Source organism: Oncorhynchus tshawytscha, linkage group LG17, assembly GCF_018296145.1.
Source record: "Oncorhynchus tshawytscha isolate Ot180627B linkage group LG17, Otsh_v2.0, whole genome shotgun sequence".
Classification (NCBI taxonomy): Eukaryota; Metazoa; Chordata; class Actinopteri; order Salmoniformes; family Salmonidae; genus Oncorhynchus; species Oncorhynchus tshawytscha.
This window is the reverse complement of record NC_056445.1, coordinates 2,010,983-2,029,766: the sequence shown is the minus strand read 5'-3', so window position 1 is coordinate 2,029,766 and position 18,784 is coordinate 2,010,983. Positions and strand designations below refer to the sequence as shown.

Below are 18,784 nucleotides of genomic sequence, written 5' to 3'. Positions count from 1 at the left end.
CTCTGGATCCTGGACTTCCTGACGGACCCCCAGGTGGTAAGGGTAGGTAACAACACATCGGCCACGCTGATCCTCAACACGGGGGGCCCCCCCAGGGGTGCGTGCTCAGTCCTCTCCTGTTCACTCAGGCACGACTCCAACACCATCATTAAGTTTGCAGATGACAACAGTTCTACAGCTGCACCATTGAGAGCATCCTAACAACGGGTTGCATCACTGCCAGGTATGGCAACTGCACGGCCTCCGACCGCAAGGCACTACAGAGGGTAGTGCATATGGCCGAATACATCACTGGGGCCAAGCTTCCTGCCATCCAGGACAAATATACCAGGCGGTGTCAGAGGAAGGCCCTAAAAATTGTCAAAGACTCTAGCCACCCTGGTCATACCGTTCTCTCTGCTATCGCACGGCAACTGGTACCGGAGGGCCAAGTCTAGGTCCAGGAGGCTTCTAAACAGCTTCTATCCCCCCAAGCCATAAGACTACTGAACATCTACTCAAATGGCTACCCAGACTATTTGCATTGCACCCCCCCACCCCTTTACGCTCCTGCCACTCGGGTCTATTATCTATGCATAGTCACTTAAACAACTCTACCTGCATGTACATATTACCTCAATTACCTAGACTAACCGGTGCCCCCGCACATCGACTCTGTACCGGTATCCCCTGTATATAGCCTCGCTATTGTTATTTTATTTGTTACTTTTATTTCTTTTTTGGGGGGGGGGGTATTTTTTCTTAAAACTGCATTGTTGGTTAAGGGCTTGTAAGTAAGCATTTCACTGTAAGGTCGACACCTGTTTTAGTCGGCGCATGTGACAAATAAAATTGGATTTGAAGTAGCTCAGAAATTCAAGTAATGGAATAGGCCTACCTTTCTAAAATTAGACATTTCCTCAGTTTGGTGGTTTAAAAGTTATAGTAATTATTGTAGTCAATTTATGTACTCCTACTCCCTTATAATTATCTGTGATTTCATTTATCAGTTTTTGTGACAGATGTGTCCACATCAGTTTGTTTCCCGCTAAAGGGTGCTGCGCTACTTACTCTGTTGCAGTAAATCCATGTGCGCTTATTATGAGGATGACATTCAATGTTGCGTCCAATCTACTTAACCAGGCAATGTGCACATTCTCACATATTTTACAATGTAATAATTATAATATCAATGCATTGGCAAGCCCTAAACATTTATTCTTAAAATGGTAATGGTCTACTGACACTTTTTGCATGCTTTTGAGGGGGGGGGTTCTTTATTAGGCCTAGATATGAACATTTCCATAAATTATACAATTGTATAACATTGAGGTCCTTGAAAATTACAATTGTGCTTCAAGCAGGGTGCATACAGACACTGGCAAGTCAAATTCAAGGATGCATAATCCTATCTTGTTGTATAAGTGAAGTAAAGGGCTAATTTGCATATGATTTTTGTTGTTGATTTATTTTAGTTTCAAACTGAAATTTGTATCCCAATGTCACCCATTGGCCCCATTATTTATAGAACGACCCATAAGAAGGATAGTTAAAGTGTATGAATGTGATGGCGTAAAAGTGAATGTATGATTGAATGCGGTTTAAGGTTAGAGCAGTGCTGTGCGTTGCGATAGCTATGTGTTGACTATAGTGACAGAGTAGTATTAGTGCATAAAAGTGCGAGCCTAATAAAACACTAACCACACAAAGACACCAAACGATACACACATACGTGCACGTACAAACACATATGAAACCTTCTCAATTGATGAAATCATTCAAGTCTATTGTACTTTTCAACCTTCTCGACCTTTCTGATAATCACTATGTGGTGTACGTCCCAAATAGCACCCAGGTCAAAAGTGGTGCAATAAATAGGGAATAGAGTGACATTTGGGACTCATCCCCTATGTCCTAAATCAAGAAGAGGTTCTCACCGGCTGCTGCATGTTCCCTGCCGGTGGCAGAGGCACACCAGGGGTGTAGAACGGAGGTCTGACGTAGGAGTTGTTGAACCCAGCCTGGGACACAGGGACGGGAGACACCGTGAAGTTAGCCCCCTGTTGGCCCACCACGTTCTGTTGCACTGGGAACGTCTGGAACTGCTGGGGGCCTCCGGGGTTGACTGGGTCGTACATGGGTGTCCCTAGTGGCCGCTGCGGGGGCTGCAGGTTGGGAGTGGTGTGGTACCTGGGAGACACCTGCTGGCCGGAGGGGCAGTCAAAGCGTGGGGGCATGCCCTGGGGGGGCAGAGAGGGCAGGGGGTCGTAGCGCATGGGGCCGGGCTGGCCCATTAGGGTGGAAGGGTTCCCTGGGCCATCGAAACGCATCGGGCCTGGCTGGTTGGGAGCACCGTCGAATCTCATGGGGCCTTGCTGGAACCTCATTAGTCCTTCGAACCTTCCAGGGCCGGGCTGCATGTGGGAGCTGTTGAAGTTCATTGGACCATCGAAGCGGTTGGACTGCATGGGGCCGTCAAAACGCATTGGCCCAGGCCCCTGTCCGTCAAATCTACCGTCATATCGCCCCGATAGCCTACCTTGCTGCGGAGGCGGCGGGCCGCCGTCAAACCTTCCCCCAATGCCTTGTGGGTCCCCTCTCATTGGAACGTGAGGCATGGAGGGGCCGTCGTATCTTCCTGGTCCGTCAAACTTTTCTGGTCCTTTATGTAGAGCGGGGCCGTCGAACCTGCCGGGGCCCTGAGGGTAGGGCCCATCATACCTTGATGGGCCGTGTGAGGAGCACCCTGGTCCATCGTACCTACCGGGCCCCTGGACGCCCTCGTAACGGCCCCCAGGGTGAGGCCTGCCAGGCTGACCTATGTGACCAGGCCCGTCGTACCCAGACTGAGTTCCCTTGTGGGGTCCATCATAGCGTGGCGAAGGTGGTCCTCCTTTGGGACCACCGTCGTATCTCTGGGGGCCATCTGTTGTGTGAGGAGGGGTGTGTCCTGGAGACTCAACATGTTTGCTGCGTACTGAGGAGAGCACGGGCCCACGGGGGGGTCCTCCTGGGTGGTGGGGTCTGGGTAGAGGGGGGGTGTCCAGGGGCCCTTCGTCACACGAGTGCTCGCTGTTGGGGCTCTCAAAGCGCGGGACAGGGCTCATCTCTGCCGCGTCCATCTGCTGTAACGGGGACAGGCGCTCCCGCTCGTATGCTGGTACCGGTAAAGGAACCGGGGACTTCCTAATGGGGCCGTCCAGTGCCAGGCTGACTGAGTTCTGGAGCACCGGGCCGCTGGGGGGTTTGGGGGGGATGCGGTCGTGTTTGCGAGGGTCATCGTAACGGGGGTACGGAGGTTTGACAGCATGGTCTTCAGACAGCGGACCTCCTCCGTACCGCCTGGGAGGGGCATTATAGCCGCTCTTAGGCTCCTCCCTATCATCGTACGGTGGTCTGTGATTGGGCAGCCGCTCACTGAGGGGGGAGTTTCGCTCTCTTTCACCAGCTAAGAAATAAAAACAATTACTAAATGAGAATAGGAACCATTTATCATCGGATAGTAATCAAACTAAGTCATAAAGCACTGCATTTACAGACATACTTCTGATTCATAATATATTCCCTTGGCTTGGGTGTCCAACCATGTGTGCGTATAACAAAATGTATTCATAAATTAGTCCCATCATTAGACATGAAACTCCACTTGCCTTTGAGTCTGTCAGTGGCGGTGGACTCCCTGGGGTCTTGTATCCTCCTGAAGCGTAGCCCTGGCAGAGACTTGAGCCTGGGGAACTCGTTCCCGTGGCTGTACTCCTGGATGATGGCTGCTGGGGTGGGCTGCTCCTCCTCTACCTCCTTCAGCCTGTCCTTAGGAAGCCTGGTGAACTTCATCCCTGAAGGAAGGGCGTTAGTCTCCCTGTTAACCTCAGTCTTGGCACCCCCAGGGCCCTCCCCGGGCCTCCCCAGCACCCCCTCTACCTCCTCCTGGCTGTCCTCTCCGTCCCAACCCTCCCCTCCTTGCTCCTGCTGCCACAGCATCACCTGGGTCCTCCTCAGCTTGGACTTGTGTTCATAGTAGGTGAGCTCTGCGTCGGACAAGTCCGCCCCGGAGGACACTCCCCCTGTGGGTGTGGCCAGCAGGGGCTTCTTCCTGGTTGGTGGGAGGTGGTGTGGGTGGGCGTGTCCGTGGCCATCCTCACTGGAGCCCTCCCAGGAGTCTCCTCGCTGCTTCTCTTCCTGGTACTGGAACAGCTGCTTGATCTGGTGAGCCACATTCAGGAAGTCATCATGGCTGATCTCTCCATTCTCCAGATGCTTACTGGCCTACAGGGAGAAAGGGAAGAAGAAGACCAAGTTATCTACTAGATTAAGTTCACTTTCTCCCAATTTAATAAAAATGTTGAAGTATGCACGTACCACACCCCTGCTAAGATTCCTCTCCAGAAATGAGTGCATGTTGGCTCTTTCAAAGGCCTGTATGGCTCATTATTGGGCAGGTGTACCATTTTAGCAATGAGCATTCTCCTGTAGCAGCATAGTGGCTTGGCTATAGATGGCTGAAGCATGGGGTCGGGTTGCCCATCTGCATTTGTTTAGGCTAACCCGATGAGCTAATCAATAACTAAACCACAAATGAAGTATCAGAATTGTGGCTTCATACCAATGCCAGCTTAGTATAATAATACTCAATACCATAACAATACTACAGCGAAAAAATGCCTTAACCTCTTGGGTAGGGGCAATATTTTGGATGAATGAGGTGCCCAATGTAAACTCCCTATTACTCAGGCCCAGAAGATAGGATATGCATATGCATGGTAGTATTGGATAGAAAACACTAAAGTTTCCAAAACTGTTAAAATAACGTCTGCGAGTATAACAGAACTGATATGGCAGGCGAAAACCCGAGGAAAATCCATCTAGGAAGTGGGATATTTTTGATGTGGGTTTTTTTCTATTGAATGCCTATACAGTATCTAAATGGTTATGACCCAGATTGCAGTTCCTAAAGCTTTCACTAGACGTTAACAGTATTTAGACATTGTTTCAGGCTTGTATTCTGAAAAATGAGGAAGAATGAGACCATTCTTTCAGTGGACTCTAGAATGTACCAGAGCTAGTTTACGCGCGTGAACGATTGCGCGCCATTCGTTGTTTTTCCATTCTATTGAAGACGCTATTGTCCGGTTGAAATATGATCAATTATTTAGACAATAGACAACCTGAGGATTAATTATAAACATTGTTTGACATGTTTCAACGAACTTCACCGGTACTATTAGGATGTATTCGTCTGCATGTATTGACCACCTTTAGGCCAGTGGATTACTGAACAAAACGAGCCCCCCAAAGTGTTTTTGGGACATAAAGAGGGACTTTATCGAACAAAACGAACATTTGTGTAACAGGGACTCGTGACTGCAACCATATGAAGATCAAAAGGTAAGTGATTAATTTTATCGCTATTTCTGAGTTTTGTAATTCCTAAACTTGGTTGTAAAATGTTTGTATGCTTTTGTAAACTGGGCGCTGTCCTCAGATAATCTCTCAATTCGAATCTACGTTCACTGTCCATGCTGGACAACATTGATATGAATTGGTGAGTCAAAAGAGAACAGTGGAATCAAAAATACTTTTTCACTTGTGGGACAGAAAGCAGTCTGATATGCCAAGAAAGTATAGCCGTTTTGAAGGAATACAACCTCAGTAAAAAAATAACATTGCCAGCATGCTAATAACTATGCTAGCAATCTGTCCTCCAAGTAAAAGGCAAGCTAGGCCTCTGAATGTGCAAGCCCAACAAAATATTTTTACCAAACTGTCCTCTACTCAAGAATCGGTAAATAAGGCACGTTTACATAGGGGTACATAAAATTGCACCGCAAAAAAAGCCTTTCACCGAAGAGAAGTTTGAGACTATGGTGGAAACTGCTAAAATACTTTGTCCGGATAGTGTAGAAAATGTGCTTATCACACCGATCCATCACCGGCGTGTTTAAGCGATAGGTGAGGCGCTTACCTCAGAATTTAAAAAAAGAAAACTGAGGGCTTCAATCTTTTTTCTATCGCACTGGATGAGAGAACTGACAAAGACAGCGCTGAACGTTAAAGTTTTGTCAGAGGAATGAATGATAACTTTGAAATAACAGAGGAACCTCTTGCAATGGAATCCATGATTGGACAACCCAGAGGCTCGGACATACACAGCAGTGTGTGCCTGCTTGAAAAAAATATTTCTACCGTGGAGCAAACTGACAAAAGGTCACAACAGATGGCTCCCTAAACCTAAAAAGACTACAATACAAAGTATGTGAGAACTACAGCACTATCCAGTGATGCACTTGGACACTGCCCTTGCCCCCATTCATTTGACATTGAACACTTACTACAATGGCTCAGATTGTACATTATTTGGCTGAGATTATTTGAGTGGAGGTGATTATATGCTGTCAAACAGGCTATTCAATAGGAACTGAAATTATATACTTTTTGCTCATATTTGTGTTATTCAGATTGTACTTAATGGGGATTTTTTTTTAACAGTGCTGTATCCGTCATATATGCCTATTAATACACATCTCCGGGTTAAACCTTTTTTCACAAAAGTTTGCACTTTGTGGCTTTCAGTCTGATTGTACTTTATTAGGGTAGAGCTGGTACAGTGACAAGATTGCAGAACCATTCTAGCAGCATATGTACAGCTACAGTACACTAGTAGTTGTGTCAAGGTGAACAAAGGCTTCAAATGTTGTGCCAAGTATATAGCATGTGACCGTTCATGTGGTTTGAAAAGCCCAATGTGGCCCTTGAGCCCAAAAGTTGCCAACTCTGTTCTATAACATACATTAGCCTACAACCAAAAAGTCTAATAAAGTTATTCCCTCATTCAGGTATCAAATGGCTATACTTCAAGGTCATTAAGCGGGAGGGACAGACTTTCTAGACAGACTTTTCTCCAGTGCCAAGTAAGACATGAAAAGGTAGCCGTTTCATCGAACAGGTTCAGGGAATGCTGGATATTTTGATGTGCAACGTGTCTAAATGGGATCCAGAACAATCAGATATTTTGGGCTCTTTAGAAATGATTTTGCTTGCATGTGTTTTGGACAAAAATACTAAAATCATCAGGGATTCAGCTAAAAACATATTTTATTTAGGAAATATGTATTCCCACAAAACAAATGTAATCAAGGTATGAAATCATTATTTTACAATACAATCTATTTTGGGGCTTAGTTGTTGTCAATTGGCAGTGTACAAATTATTCAAATTATTTTCAGTTAGTTTCAACAAAAATTGGCCAGCGGCTGAATCTAGTTCCCTGGCCGAATGCTACCTGTAGGGCCTATGCTACATGATTTACCAACTGAGGAAGTGGAAACTCAAAACACATGATCTAAATTGCTAACTCTATTGCTTGATGGCAAGGAAATTGATCTAACAGTAAATGTAATTCTATAAAAACGTTCCATGGGTAGGCCTATATAGGCTACTCGATGTAGGCCAATTCAACACAAATGGATCGCTCCGTATCATCAACTACACGGTTTGCAAAGTGGTGTTATTTCCTTTATTGACAGTTAAGAAATAATTGCTACTCACATTAAGCCGAGACTCCTCCTTTTGAAAACAGCAACAGTAGTTTGTTTTAGAAACGGTCTTGCTCGCAATTACATTTCAAAATGTAGCTCAACTGTCATGTCAGTATGCTGTCGCTTATCAGAATTGCATCTCTCCCTTCACGTCATGTGCAAAGGGGGGTGGGAGTGAGAGCCAGCAGCGAAGTAGGGACAGGGCAGATACTTTCATTGCAGGAAGCAGGTTAATGAACATTGCTGTCAACCAAATAATGGCATTCGAACCAAAAAAACAAACATCTTGAAAGTGCACCTCAAGTATTTTTTTTTTTAAATGACAAAATGTGCCATGGTGGGAACAATTAAGCAGCGGCACAATATGGAAACACAAAAAATGTGATGGAGATGATTAAAAGACCTTTGAAAATGGAATCAAAGACATTTAAGACTTAACTTATGGCTGCAGGGGCAGTATTGAGTAGCTTGGACGAAAGGTGCCCAGAGTAAACTGCCTGCTCCTCAGTCCCAGTTGCTAATATATGCATATTATTATTAGTGTAGGATAGAAAACACTGACGTTTCTAAAACTGTTTGAATTATGTCTGTGAGTATAACAGAACTCAAATGGCAGGAAAAAACCTGAGAAGAAATCCAAACAGGAAGTGGGAATTCTGAGTTTGGTCGATTTTCAACCCAGCCCTTATTGAATTCACAGTGGGATATTGGTTGTTGCACTTCCTAAGGCTTCCACTAGATGTCAACTGTCTTTAGAAACTTGTTTGAGGATTCTACTGTGAAGTGGGACCGAATGAGAGAGGAATGAGTCAGAGGTCTGCCAGCAGTCACGCGCATTTCACATGAGGTAGCGGCGTTCCTTTGCTTTTCTGAAGACAAAGGAATTCTCTGGTTGGAATACTATTGAAGTTATGTTAAAAACATCCTAAAGATTGATTATATACATCGTTTGACATGTTTCTACAGACAGTAACGGAACTTTGACATTTAGTCTGCAAATAGGGAACGCGCTTCATGACTTTGGATTTGTTTAACAAACGTGCTAACAAAAGTAGCTCTTTGGACAAAATTGATGGACATTATCGAACAAATCAAACATTTATTGTGGAACTGGTATTCCTGGCATTCTGATGAAGATCAAAGGTAAGTGAATATTTATAATGCTATTTATGACTAATGTTGACTACCCAATATGGCAGATATCTTTTTGGCTGCTTTGTTGTCTGAAAGCTGTACTCACATTATTGCATGGTTTGCTTTTTCCGTAAAGCGTTTTTGAAATCTGACACAGCGGTTGCATTAATTGTTTTTAACACCTTCTCTACCGCCTACCTACCTCTTATCATATTAAATCCTATAAAGTATTTATTTACCAAAAACCTTAGCTATGTATCAACAAAATTTGGAATCCTCAATTTAAATAATAAAAATGAGCAGTTATCTTTCTCCTGGGGTAAGTTTAAATAGGAATATACTTTTGAGATTTCAAATTGGGCTCAACTAATTTTTCTATTATCCTTATTAATATACTTGTCACTCTGAAACAGTAATTATTCAATTGGACACGGGAGAATAAGATAATAACGGCCTCATCCGGTGGGGAATGTTCAGATTGTATCGCGTTCCCCATTTTTATTATGGACCTTACTCAATACTCAATCAAGTTAGAAAGTCCATTTCCCACAATACCCCATGTTAAATTCAATATTGTGGTTAAATATACAGATTTAGTAATTTTATCAAATGTTCTAACAGATTAGTACAGTTCAAATCAGGATATGCATTTACATAGGGATATATTCACACTTACTCTTTAATTAAAAATTCCTCAGCTATAGTACTTATTACTAAATGGAAAGCAGATCCCTAATATAAGAAATTCTATCAACTATGTATTAATCACAGTCGCACATAATAGGGAGTGTATAAATTGTATACATTCAGGGCCAATCTTAAGGAGAAGTATCTATATTTCCATGTCTAACAATTGTATTTTCATCGACATTTATAATGAGTATTTCTGTAAAATGATGTGGCTCTCTGCAATATCACGGGATGTTTTTGGAATTAGTGAACATAACGCGCCAATGTATACTGAGATTTTTTTATATAAATATGCACTTTATCGAACAAAACATACATGTATTGTGTAACATGATGTCCTATGAGTGTCATCTGATGAAGATCAAAGGTAAGTGATTAATTTTATATCTATGTGTGCTTTTTGTGACTCCTCTCTTTGGCTGGAAAAATGGCTGTGTTTTTCTGTGGCTTGGCTCTGACCTAACATAATCAATCGTTTGTGGTGCTTTCACTGTAAAGCCTATTTGAAATCTGACACTTTGGTGGGATTAACAACAAGATTACCTTTAAAATGGTGTAAAATACATCTATGTTTGAGGAATTTTAATTACGAGATTTCTGTTTGAATTTGGCGCTCTGCACTTTCACTGGCTGTTGTCATATCAATCCCATTAAGGTAATAGGGTGCCATTTAAGAAGCACCTGTGTTGAGGCATACCCTTTGAGCAATTCTCCTTTGTATACTTTACAATTAAATGCAGCATCTACTACCCACTCAAATTGTGGGGAGGAAAAGCTGAGGAGATAGGCCAATGTTTTTTTGTGGGCATACCTTTTTGAGCAGGTCTCTCTTGCTGGCAGAGTGAAGCACCTCTGGGATCTGCAGGTTTGCGTCGACACTAAGGCGATGCTGTTTGGGGGTGGTAGGTCTCTTGCTGCTGGAGTATGACGGCCGTCTCTGTGGAGGACCTGCCCCCTTCCCATGAGCCTCCTCTGACGACAACTTCAGACTGATGAAGGAATTAGTTAATTTATTTGACAACTTTCAAATACATGTGGGCAGTTTCCTGACCACAGAGATTCTCTTTAGTCCAGGACTAAGCCCAATCTGTCTGAGGAACCACCCCTCAGTTGCCTCAGTCTTGTGAGTACAAAAATACACAGATATGCAGAGGTTAGGAGTGAGAACACACCGTGTCCCAGATTATACAGGTACACACCCTAACTCACTGATCATAATCTTGATGTGATTGGCCTGACTGAAACATGGCTTAAGCCTGATGAATTTACTGTGTTAAATGAGGCCTCACCTTCTGGCTACACTAGTGACCATATCCTCCGTGTATCCCATAAAGGCGGAGGTGTTGCTAACATTTACGATAGCAAATTTCAATTTACAAAAAAAAAGACGTTTTCGTCTTTTGAGCTTCTAGTCATGAAATCTATGCAGCCTACTCAATCACTTTTTATAGCTACTGTTTACAGGCCTCCTGGGCCATATACAGCGTTCCTCATTGAGTTCCCTGAATTCCTATCGGACCTTGTAGTCATAGCAGATAATATTCTAATCTTTGGTGACTTTAATATTCACATGGAAAAGTCGACAGACCCACTCCAAAAGGCTTTCGGAGCCATCATCGACTCAGTAGGTTTTGTCCAACATGTCTCTGGACCTACTCACTGTCACAGTCATACTCTGGACCTAGTTTTGTCCCATGGAATAAATGTTGTGGATCTTAATGCTTTTCCTCATAATCCTGGACTATCGGACCACCATTTTATTACATTTGCAATTGCAACAAATAATCTGCTCAGACCCCAACCAAGGAACATCAAAAGTCGTGCTATAAATTCACAGACAACACAAATATTCCTTGATGTCCTTCCAGATTCCCTCTGTCTACCCAAGGACACCAGAGGACAAAAATCAGTTAACCACCTAACTGAGGAACTCAATTTAACCTTCCGCAATACCCTAGATGCAGTTGCACCCCTAAAAACGAAAAACATTTCTCATAAGAAACTAGCTCCCTGGTACACAGAAAATACCCGAGCTCTGAAGCAAGCTTCCAGAAAATTGGAACGGAAATGGCGCCACACCAAACTGGAGGTCTTCCGACTAGCTTGGAAAGACAGTACCGAAGAGCCCTTACTGCTGCTCGATCATCCTATTTTTCCAACTTAATTGAGGAAAATAAGAACAATCCGAAATTCCTTTTTGATACTGTCGCAAAGCTAACTAAAAAGCAGCATTCCCCAAGAGAGGATGGCTTTCACTTCAGCAGTGATAAATTCATGAACTTCTTTGAGGAAAAGATCATGATTATTAGAAAGAAAATTAAGGACTCCTCTTTAAATCTGCGTATTCCTTCAAAGCTCAGTTGTCCTGAGTCTGCACAACTCTGCCAGGACCTAGGATCAAGAGAGACGCTCAAGTGTTTCAGTACTATATCTCTTGACACAATGATGAAAATAATCATGGCCTCTAAACCATCAAGCTGCATACTGGACCCTATTCCAACTAAACTACTGAAAGAGCTGCTTCCTGTGCTTGGCCCTCCTATGTTGAACATAATAAATGGCTCTCTATCCACCAGATGTGTACCAAACTCACTAAAAGTGGCAGTAATAAAGCCTCTCTTGAAAAAGCCAAACCTTGACCCAGAAAATATAAAAAACTATCAGCCTATATCGAATCTTCCATTCCTCTCAATTTTTACAAAAGGCTGTTGCGCAGCAACTCACTGCCTTCCTGAAGACAAACAATGTATACGAAATGCTTCAGTCTGGTTTTAGACCCCATCATAGCACTGAGACTACCACCTTCACAGGTGCAAATGAACTTTTAAATGGCATCAGACCGAGGCTCTGCATCTGTCCTCGTGCTCCTAGACCTTAGTGCTGCTTTTGATACCATCGATCACCACATTCTGTTGGAGAGATTGGAAACCCAAATTGGTCTACACGGACAAGTTCTGGCCTGGTTTAGATCTTATCTGTCGGAAAGATATCCGTTTGTCTCTGTGAATGGTTTGTCCTCTGACAAATCAACTGTAAATGTCGGTGTTCCTCAAGGTTCCGTTTTAGGACGACTATTGTTTTCACTATATATTTTACCTCTTGGGGATGTAATTCGAAAACATAATGTTAACTTTCACTGCTATGCGGATGACACACAGCTGTACATTTCAATGAAACATGGTGAAGCCCCAAAATTGCCCTCGCTAGAAGCATGCGTTTCAGACACAAGGAAGTGAATGGCTGCAAACTTTCTACTTTTAAACTCGGACAAAACAGAGATGCTTGTTCTTAGGTCCCAAGAAACAAAGAGATCTTCTGTTGAATCTGACAATTAATCTTAATGGTTGTACAGTCGTCTCAAATAAAACTGAAGTACCTCGGCGTTACTCTGGACCCCGATTTCTCTTTTGAAGAACATATCACGACCGTTTCAAGGACAGCTTTTTTCCATCTACGTAACATTGCAAAAATCAGAAACTTTCTGTCCAAAAATGCAGAAAAATTAATCCATGCTTTTGTCACTTCTAGGTTAGACTACTGCAATGCTCTACTTTCCGGCTACCCGGATAAAGCACTAAATAAACTTCAGTTAGTGCTAAATACGGCTGCTAGAATCCTGACTAGAACCAAAAAATGTGATCATATTACTCCAGTGCTAGCCTCCCTACACTGGCTTCCTGTCAAGGCAAGGGCTGATTTCAAGGTTTTACTGCTAACCTACAAAGCATTACATGGGCTTGCTCGTACCTATCTCTCTGATTTGGTCCTGCCGTACATACCTACACGTACACTACGGTCAGAAGACGCAGGCCTCCTAATTGTCCCTAGAATTTCTAAGCTAACAGCTGGAGGCAGGGCTTTCTCCTATAGAGCTCCATTTTTATGGAATGGTCTGCCTACCATGTAAGAGACGCAAACTTGGTCTCAACCTTTAAGTCTTTACTGAAGACTCATCTCTTCAGTGGGTCATATGATTGAGTGTAGTCTGGCCCAGGAGTGGGAAGGTGAACGGAAAGGCTCTGGAGCAACGAACCGCCCTTGCTGTCTCTGCCTGGCCGGTTCCCCTCTTTCCACTGGGATTCTCTGCCTCTAACCCTATTACAGGGGCTGAGTCACTGGCTTACTGGGGCTCTTTCATACCCTCCCTAGGAGGGGTGCGTCACTTGAGTGGGTTGAGTCACTGATGTGATCTTCCTGTCTGGGTTGGCGCCCCCCCTTGGGTTGGGTTGTGCCGTGGCGGAGATCTTTGTGGGCTATACTCGGCCTTGTCTCAGGATGGTAAGTTGGTGGTTGAAGACATCCCTCTATGGTGTGGGGGCTGTGCTTTGGCAAAGTGGGTGGGGTTATATCCTTCCTGTTTGGCCCTGTCCGGGGGTGTCCTTGGATGGGGCCACAGTGTCTCCTGACTCCTCCTGTCTCAGCCTCCAGAATTTATGCTGCAGTAGTTTGTGTCGGGGGTCTAGGGTCAGTTTGTTATATCTGGAGTACTTCTCCTGTCCTATTTGGTGTCCTGTGTGAACTTAAGTGTGCTCTCTCTAATTCTCTCTTTCTTTCTCTCGGAGGACCTGAGCCCTAGGACTATGCCTCAGGACTACCTGACATGATGACTCCTTGCTGTCCCCAGTCCACCTGGCCGTGCTGCTGCTCCAGTTTCAACTGTTCTGCCTTATTATTATTGGACCATGCTGGTCATTTATGAACATTTGAACAGGTTGGCCATGTTCTGTTATAACCTCCACCCGGCACAGCCAGAAGAGGACTGGCCACCCCACATAGCCTGGTTCCTCTCTAGGTTTTGGCCTTTCTAGGGAGTTGTTCCTAGCCACCGTGCTTCTACACCTGCATTGCTTGTTGTTTGGGGTTTTAGGCTGGGTTTCTGTACAGCACTTTGAGATCAGCTGATGTACGAAGGGCTATATAAATAACTTTTATTTGATAACATTCAGTATAATTTTTTTTTAGAATATAAAGTAGAAACAAATTAGAAATAGTTTTTCAAGGCACTAAATACCATTAGGTGAGGATAATAATACACTGACGTGATGCAACATATACTAGTACACAGCAGACTGAGAACATACCAATAAAGACTTCGGTACATTCCTAATAACACCCTATTCCCTACATAGTGCACTACTTTTGACCAGAGCCCCATGGCCCATTTGCGACACAGACAGTTCACAGGATATATCAGCCTACTCACTGTTTGTTCTCTTCCCAGCCACTCCTCCAGCGCTTGGCATTCTCCTTGGTCTCCTTGCACTCTGAGGTAGTGCGGGGGGAGGAATGCGTGTCCCTGGCCTCCACTGGCCTCTCCTCAGCCGGCCTCTTGGTTCTTCTGGGCTCAGACGAGCTCTTCTTGGGGGTTACCCTCTCCTCTCTGGTGGTCCCGTGCTGGGGGTCCTCATGGTGAGAGGAGTGCTTGCCTCCTGACTGCCTCCCTCCTTTCCCAGGTTTGTGTAAAGGAGGAGAGGGGGAGATGCTCCTGGCTCTCCTCTTGGGGGACCTCCTCTCAGTCTTTCTCTTAGGTGAGTGCAGGTGCAGCGAGGGGGAACGGGAGCGTTTCCTGGCATTGGTCCTGGCATTCCCTCTGATCTGGTTCTCCGGTTTCTCTAGAGGCTCCGGTTTCTCACGCTCCGGTTTGCTGACTGAGCCGTTGGCCATCTTCCCCCTGCCTGATGCCTTCATCACTGCCTCATCCATCTCTTTCTCCTTATCAGTGCATTTCTTCTTCTCTTTCACCTCTTCTTTCGGGTCGGCCTTGTCATGGAGATGTTTCCTCAGCCTGGGGTCTTTCTTGCCCGTGGCATCCGCTGTCGTCTTCATGTTCTCAGCCTCATAGTGCTTGCTCTTCCCAAGCACCCCTTTAGCCATGGGAGAGAGGGACTTGGACTTGGTTTTCACTTCTAGAAGTTCTTTCTTGGGGGGCCGTGTCCTCTCAGGCCTGCCGGGTCGCTCTGGCAGTTGTTTGTCTGGTGTGTGTGCTGGTCCTCCCATACCATGGCCTTCTTTCTTATGGCTGGTTGATTCTTTGGCCTGGAGGGCCCCTGGGCCGGCCCGGTTGAGGCGGGGGTCCCTAGTGGGGGGTTTGGGGTCAGAGACATGGGGGATACTGGATTTGATGACAGAGGGAGGCAGGGTGGACTTTGGCACTATTGCTGGAGTTGACAGTACCACGTTAGCAGCCTGAAATGTAAAAGAGGGGCAGGACTGAGAACATCTTGTGTTTAGTAAACGAGACAGTGCACCAGAAGACATGAAGAAAATATAACAGAAACCTACCCGTTTAAAATGTTATTATTAAAAGATTTTAAATGTTTAAGTTACAAATCACCAACACTTCTGAAAGTGTCTACTCTCACCCTGCTCCCTGCGGACCAAACATATAGACACACACACACACATATATATATTTTAAAACATTTCAATTAGATTTTCAAAAGGGGGAAAATGGGTACAATAGTGAGTCTCACCAGTTGTGCCTTGGTCTGCTCCAGCTCAAGCTCAATCTTCTTCTGCTGTAGCTCCAGTAGCTGTTTCTGCTTGGCCAGCAGCTGCTGCCTTATCACCTGCTCCTGGGTGATGCTCTTCTCACTGACGCTGGGGACCACTGCAGGCTGGGGAGCAGGGGCTGGGGCACGGACTAGGGGTGCAGGGGACAGGGCCCTAGGGGAGGTCACCTCCTCAGGCTGGAGCGGGGAGAAAACATTCAGGGATGGGAAGGACTCAGGTCGACAGGTAGCGGAGTGTGTGTGTGTGTAGAAATGTCCAGTGTTGCAAAGGGTCAGGATGTCTTTTACTTTATGGATCATATTGTCACGAAGGTTGTGCAATAAACAGCAAAACTTGAATAACTTTGGCGCAGTTTCTACTTTCCTCTATCCACAGACGCTTTCAGAACAGCAGATCCTCCTCTCGGACACATAGAGATATACAGACAGTTTACTCACATGTTTTAAAAACTTAGGGTTGACATGAATGCTGGCGTTCACAGTAGGGGGCAGTGCTTTGATGGGCCAGGCCGGGTCGTGAGAGTTGACTCGCACGTCCAGAGCGTAGAGTTTCTTCAGTGGGAAGATCTCATCCCAGGTTGAGCGTAATTTGAACAGACTTTTCCTAGTGTTCTCATCCACCTACAAAACAGAGGAGACAGCTTGGACCACAGCTCAACTCAAAGACCTGCAGCACAGTACTTCACAAACGAACACATTCTACCTTCAAAGGCCTATAGTTTAGCAGTACATTGAATTCAGGCAAGATCAAGAAGGCACTTTGTAATTAGACACATTTTCTCTAACGAAGGTGCTTTGTATTAACCGTTAAACTGTGTGAAATATTACACATTCTGTATACCACACTGCATTTTAATACAAAGACAATTAATGACTTGGATATTTTCCAATCAAGCACTTCCCCAAATCAAAGGGGAACCACACAAACACCATTTTATTAGTAAAAATGCATTATACAAGGCAAGAGATAGACTAGACAAAAGCAAGCAGTACAGTGGTCAGCTAATTTTATAAAAGGTGCTTATTAATCTTCAAGAATGCACAAAAATAAAGTAGTATATACCTTTTCAAAAACACATATAAATGAAGTGACTAGGTTTTTAGCAAACACTGCAAGGTATTCGCCTCCAACATTCTTCACTATGGAATCCACTAAGTACAAAACTGGAAGCTTCTCGGCAGCTGGAGCCTAGGGTAATAGAAAACTCAACAAGTTTAGAAAACAACAGGGGTTAATACCAACATTTCAGATTAAAAAAAGGCATCACATTGATTATGTATTAGTTAAGCAAAAAGTTAACGTAAGAAATGTTTGGGCTAGAAAAAAAAAAATCCTTGTCAGTCTTGGGTAATAACTTTAAAACGTTTTTTTTTTTTTTTTAAATGTAAAAATCAATTGATTGTCCGTGGCATGATAGATCAGAAAAAAAATGTATTGCAGGAAAAAACAGTTGCAAAACAATTGTCATGTAGGGAGGAAAACTGTTATAAAAATCAGTCTATTTTCACCGGTTACAGGAACAAGGTGTTTTTTTTTAATCCATAAGGAAAATAGCAGTCCAAAAAAACAAAAACAAATAGTGACGTGTCTTCATTCTGGATCAAAACATTGAATGTCCATAAAAAGTACTTTGTTCAACTATTACTTGTGTCTTGTATCGGGCACAGGAAAAAATAAAAATATTGTCCATCCAGAAAAAATGGTTCAAGTCCCCCCCCCCCTTTTAATTACCTCAAAAGAGTGTCTCTGGCAGAGAGATCACTCCATGTACATTCCCGTTTTATTGAATGAAGTCCCTGTTATAACATCCCACTGAGGGGCAGTCCATTTGAAGAAGTATTATCTCCCTTTTAGAACAAAAATAGGATGTAACATACTAAGAGGAAGTCAACAAGAATAGAGCAGGATTTGGAGGGGGGTTTCATTTAAAATGTGCAATTGCAAGATAAGTCTTGAACAATGTGCCATGAAAAGCAAATCACTAGGACTTTACTTGATAAATGGTCATGAGCAAACATGACAATTTCAGTTGTAAACCCAATTCACATGTCAATAAAACACAAAATATCTCAAAATATACAAATATACTGCATTTAAGCCAATAGACATTCCCATATAAATGGTGAACGCCTTGGTTCTGATAAGTGACAATGATCATCACATTGATCAAAAACGGAGTTTAACACCAATCAGGCAATAACCAGAGATCTGATTCTGTATCAATAAATTACACTGGGAAATAAAAAAGACAAAAAGCATATTTCATATTTTTTATTATCACATTTTACCATTCATTGACATTTCAAAATTCAAATAGATAATATCAAAAGCAGCTGATAAGTCAAATTGAAAGAGACCAGTTTACTTTCACAAGAAAACTATTGACACTATTCTAAATTTCAACAACTACATATTCGTTCTGCATCTTTGTGTACCTATTATTTGTTTTGTTATTATTACTCCAGCTAGCTAGATACTTTTGTCTAACAATAACTAACCAGCAGTAACGTTAGGCCTGTAGGCCACCTGAAGTTACAAACAAATGACCTTTCCTGCTACTGGATCAGCCGATCGACCCGTGCATGGCAGTAATTAGTGATTTTATTGGAGGTGCAGAAGAGGTGGATTTGGCTCATGTGCACTTGGTTAAAAACAATAGTTTCTTTCCACACGATACATTTTTAAGTTACAAATTTTGTGGAAGTACATACCAGCCGTAATAGTTGCTCAGCGAAACTCAATCCTTGGTAAGTATTTTTAACATTATTAAGCCTGAAAATCTGCTTCATGGCCTTAAGGAGACCCCATATTCAACGTATCCTGTAAACCCAGATTCTGGTTCAAGTAATTTATGTAGAAAGTGAAACGAGGCCTAAATGTATGCAATAACTATTTTGCATTGTTAGGTAGGCCAGTGTGTACTGGCTTAAATT

The 18,784-nt window shown here is 43.6% G+C and overlaps 2 protein-coding genes across 3 annotated transcripts in view; both read right to left on the bottom strand.

Moving 5' to 3' along the window:
• LOC121838636 (NLR family CARD domain-containing protein 3-like) overlaps positions 1 to 18,784 on the bottom strand; it is a 733,752-nt gene that overhangs the window by 468,672 nt on the left and 246,296 nt on the right. The window lies entirely within an intron of this gene.
• pcf11 (PCF11 cleavage and polyadenylation factor subunit) overlaps positions 1 to 18,784 on the bottom strand; it is a 32,237-nt gene that overhangs the window by 12,478 nt on the left and 975 nt on the right. Inside the window, exons 2-8 of one of the 2 annotated variants that reach the window (XM_024376727.2) lie at positions 16,914 to 17,039; positions 16,289 to 16,471; positions 15,812 to 16,027; positions 14,542 to 15,548; positions 10,150 to 10,327; positions 3,630 to 4,245; positions 1,917 to 3,427 (exon numbers count right to left, since the gene is read on the bottom strand). In XM_024376727.2, coding sequence (XP_024232495.1) covers positions 1,917 to 3,427; positions 3,630 to 4,245; positions 10,150 to 10,327; positions 14,542 to 15,548; positions 15,812 to 16,027; positions 16,289 to 16,471; positions 16,914 to 17,039 — 3,837 coding nt within the window. The remainder of the gene's footprint in view (positions 1 to 1,916; positions 3,428 to 3,629; positions 4,246 to 10,149; positions 10,328 to 14,541; positions 15,549 to 15,811; positions 16,028 to 16,288; positions 16,472 to 16,913; positions 17,040 to 18,784) is intronic. The other variant, XM_024376728.2, reaches the window with a different exon arrangement.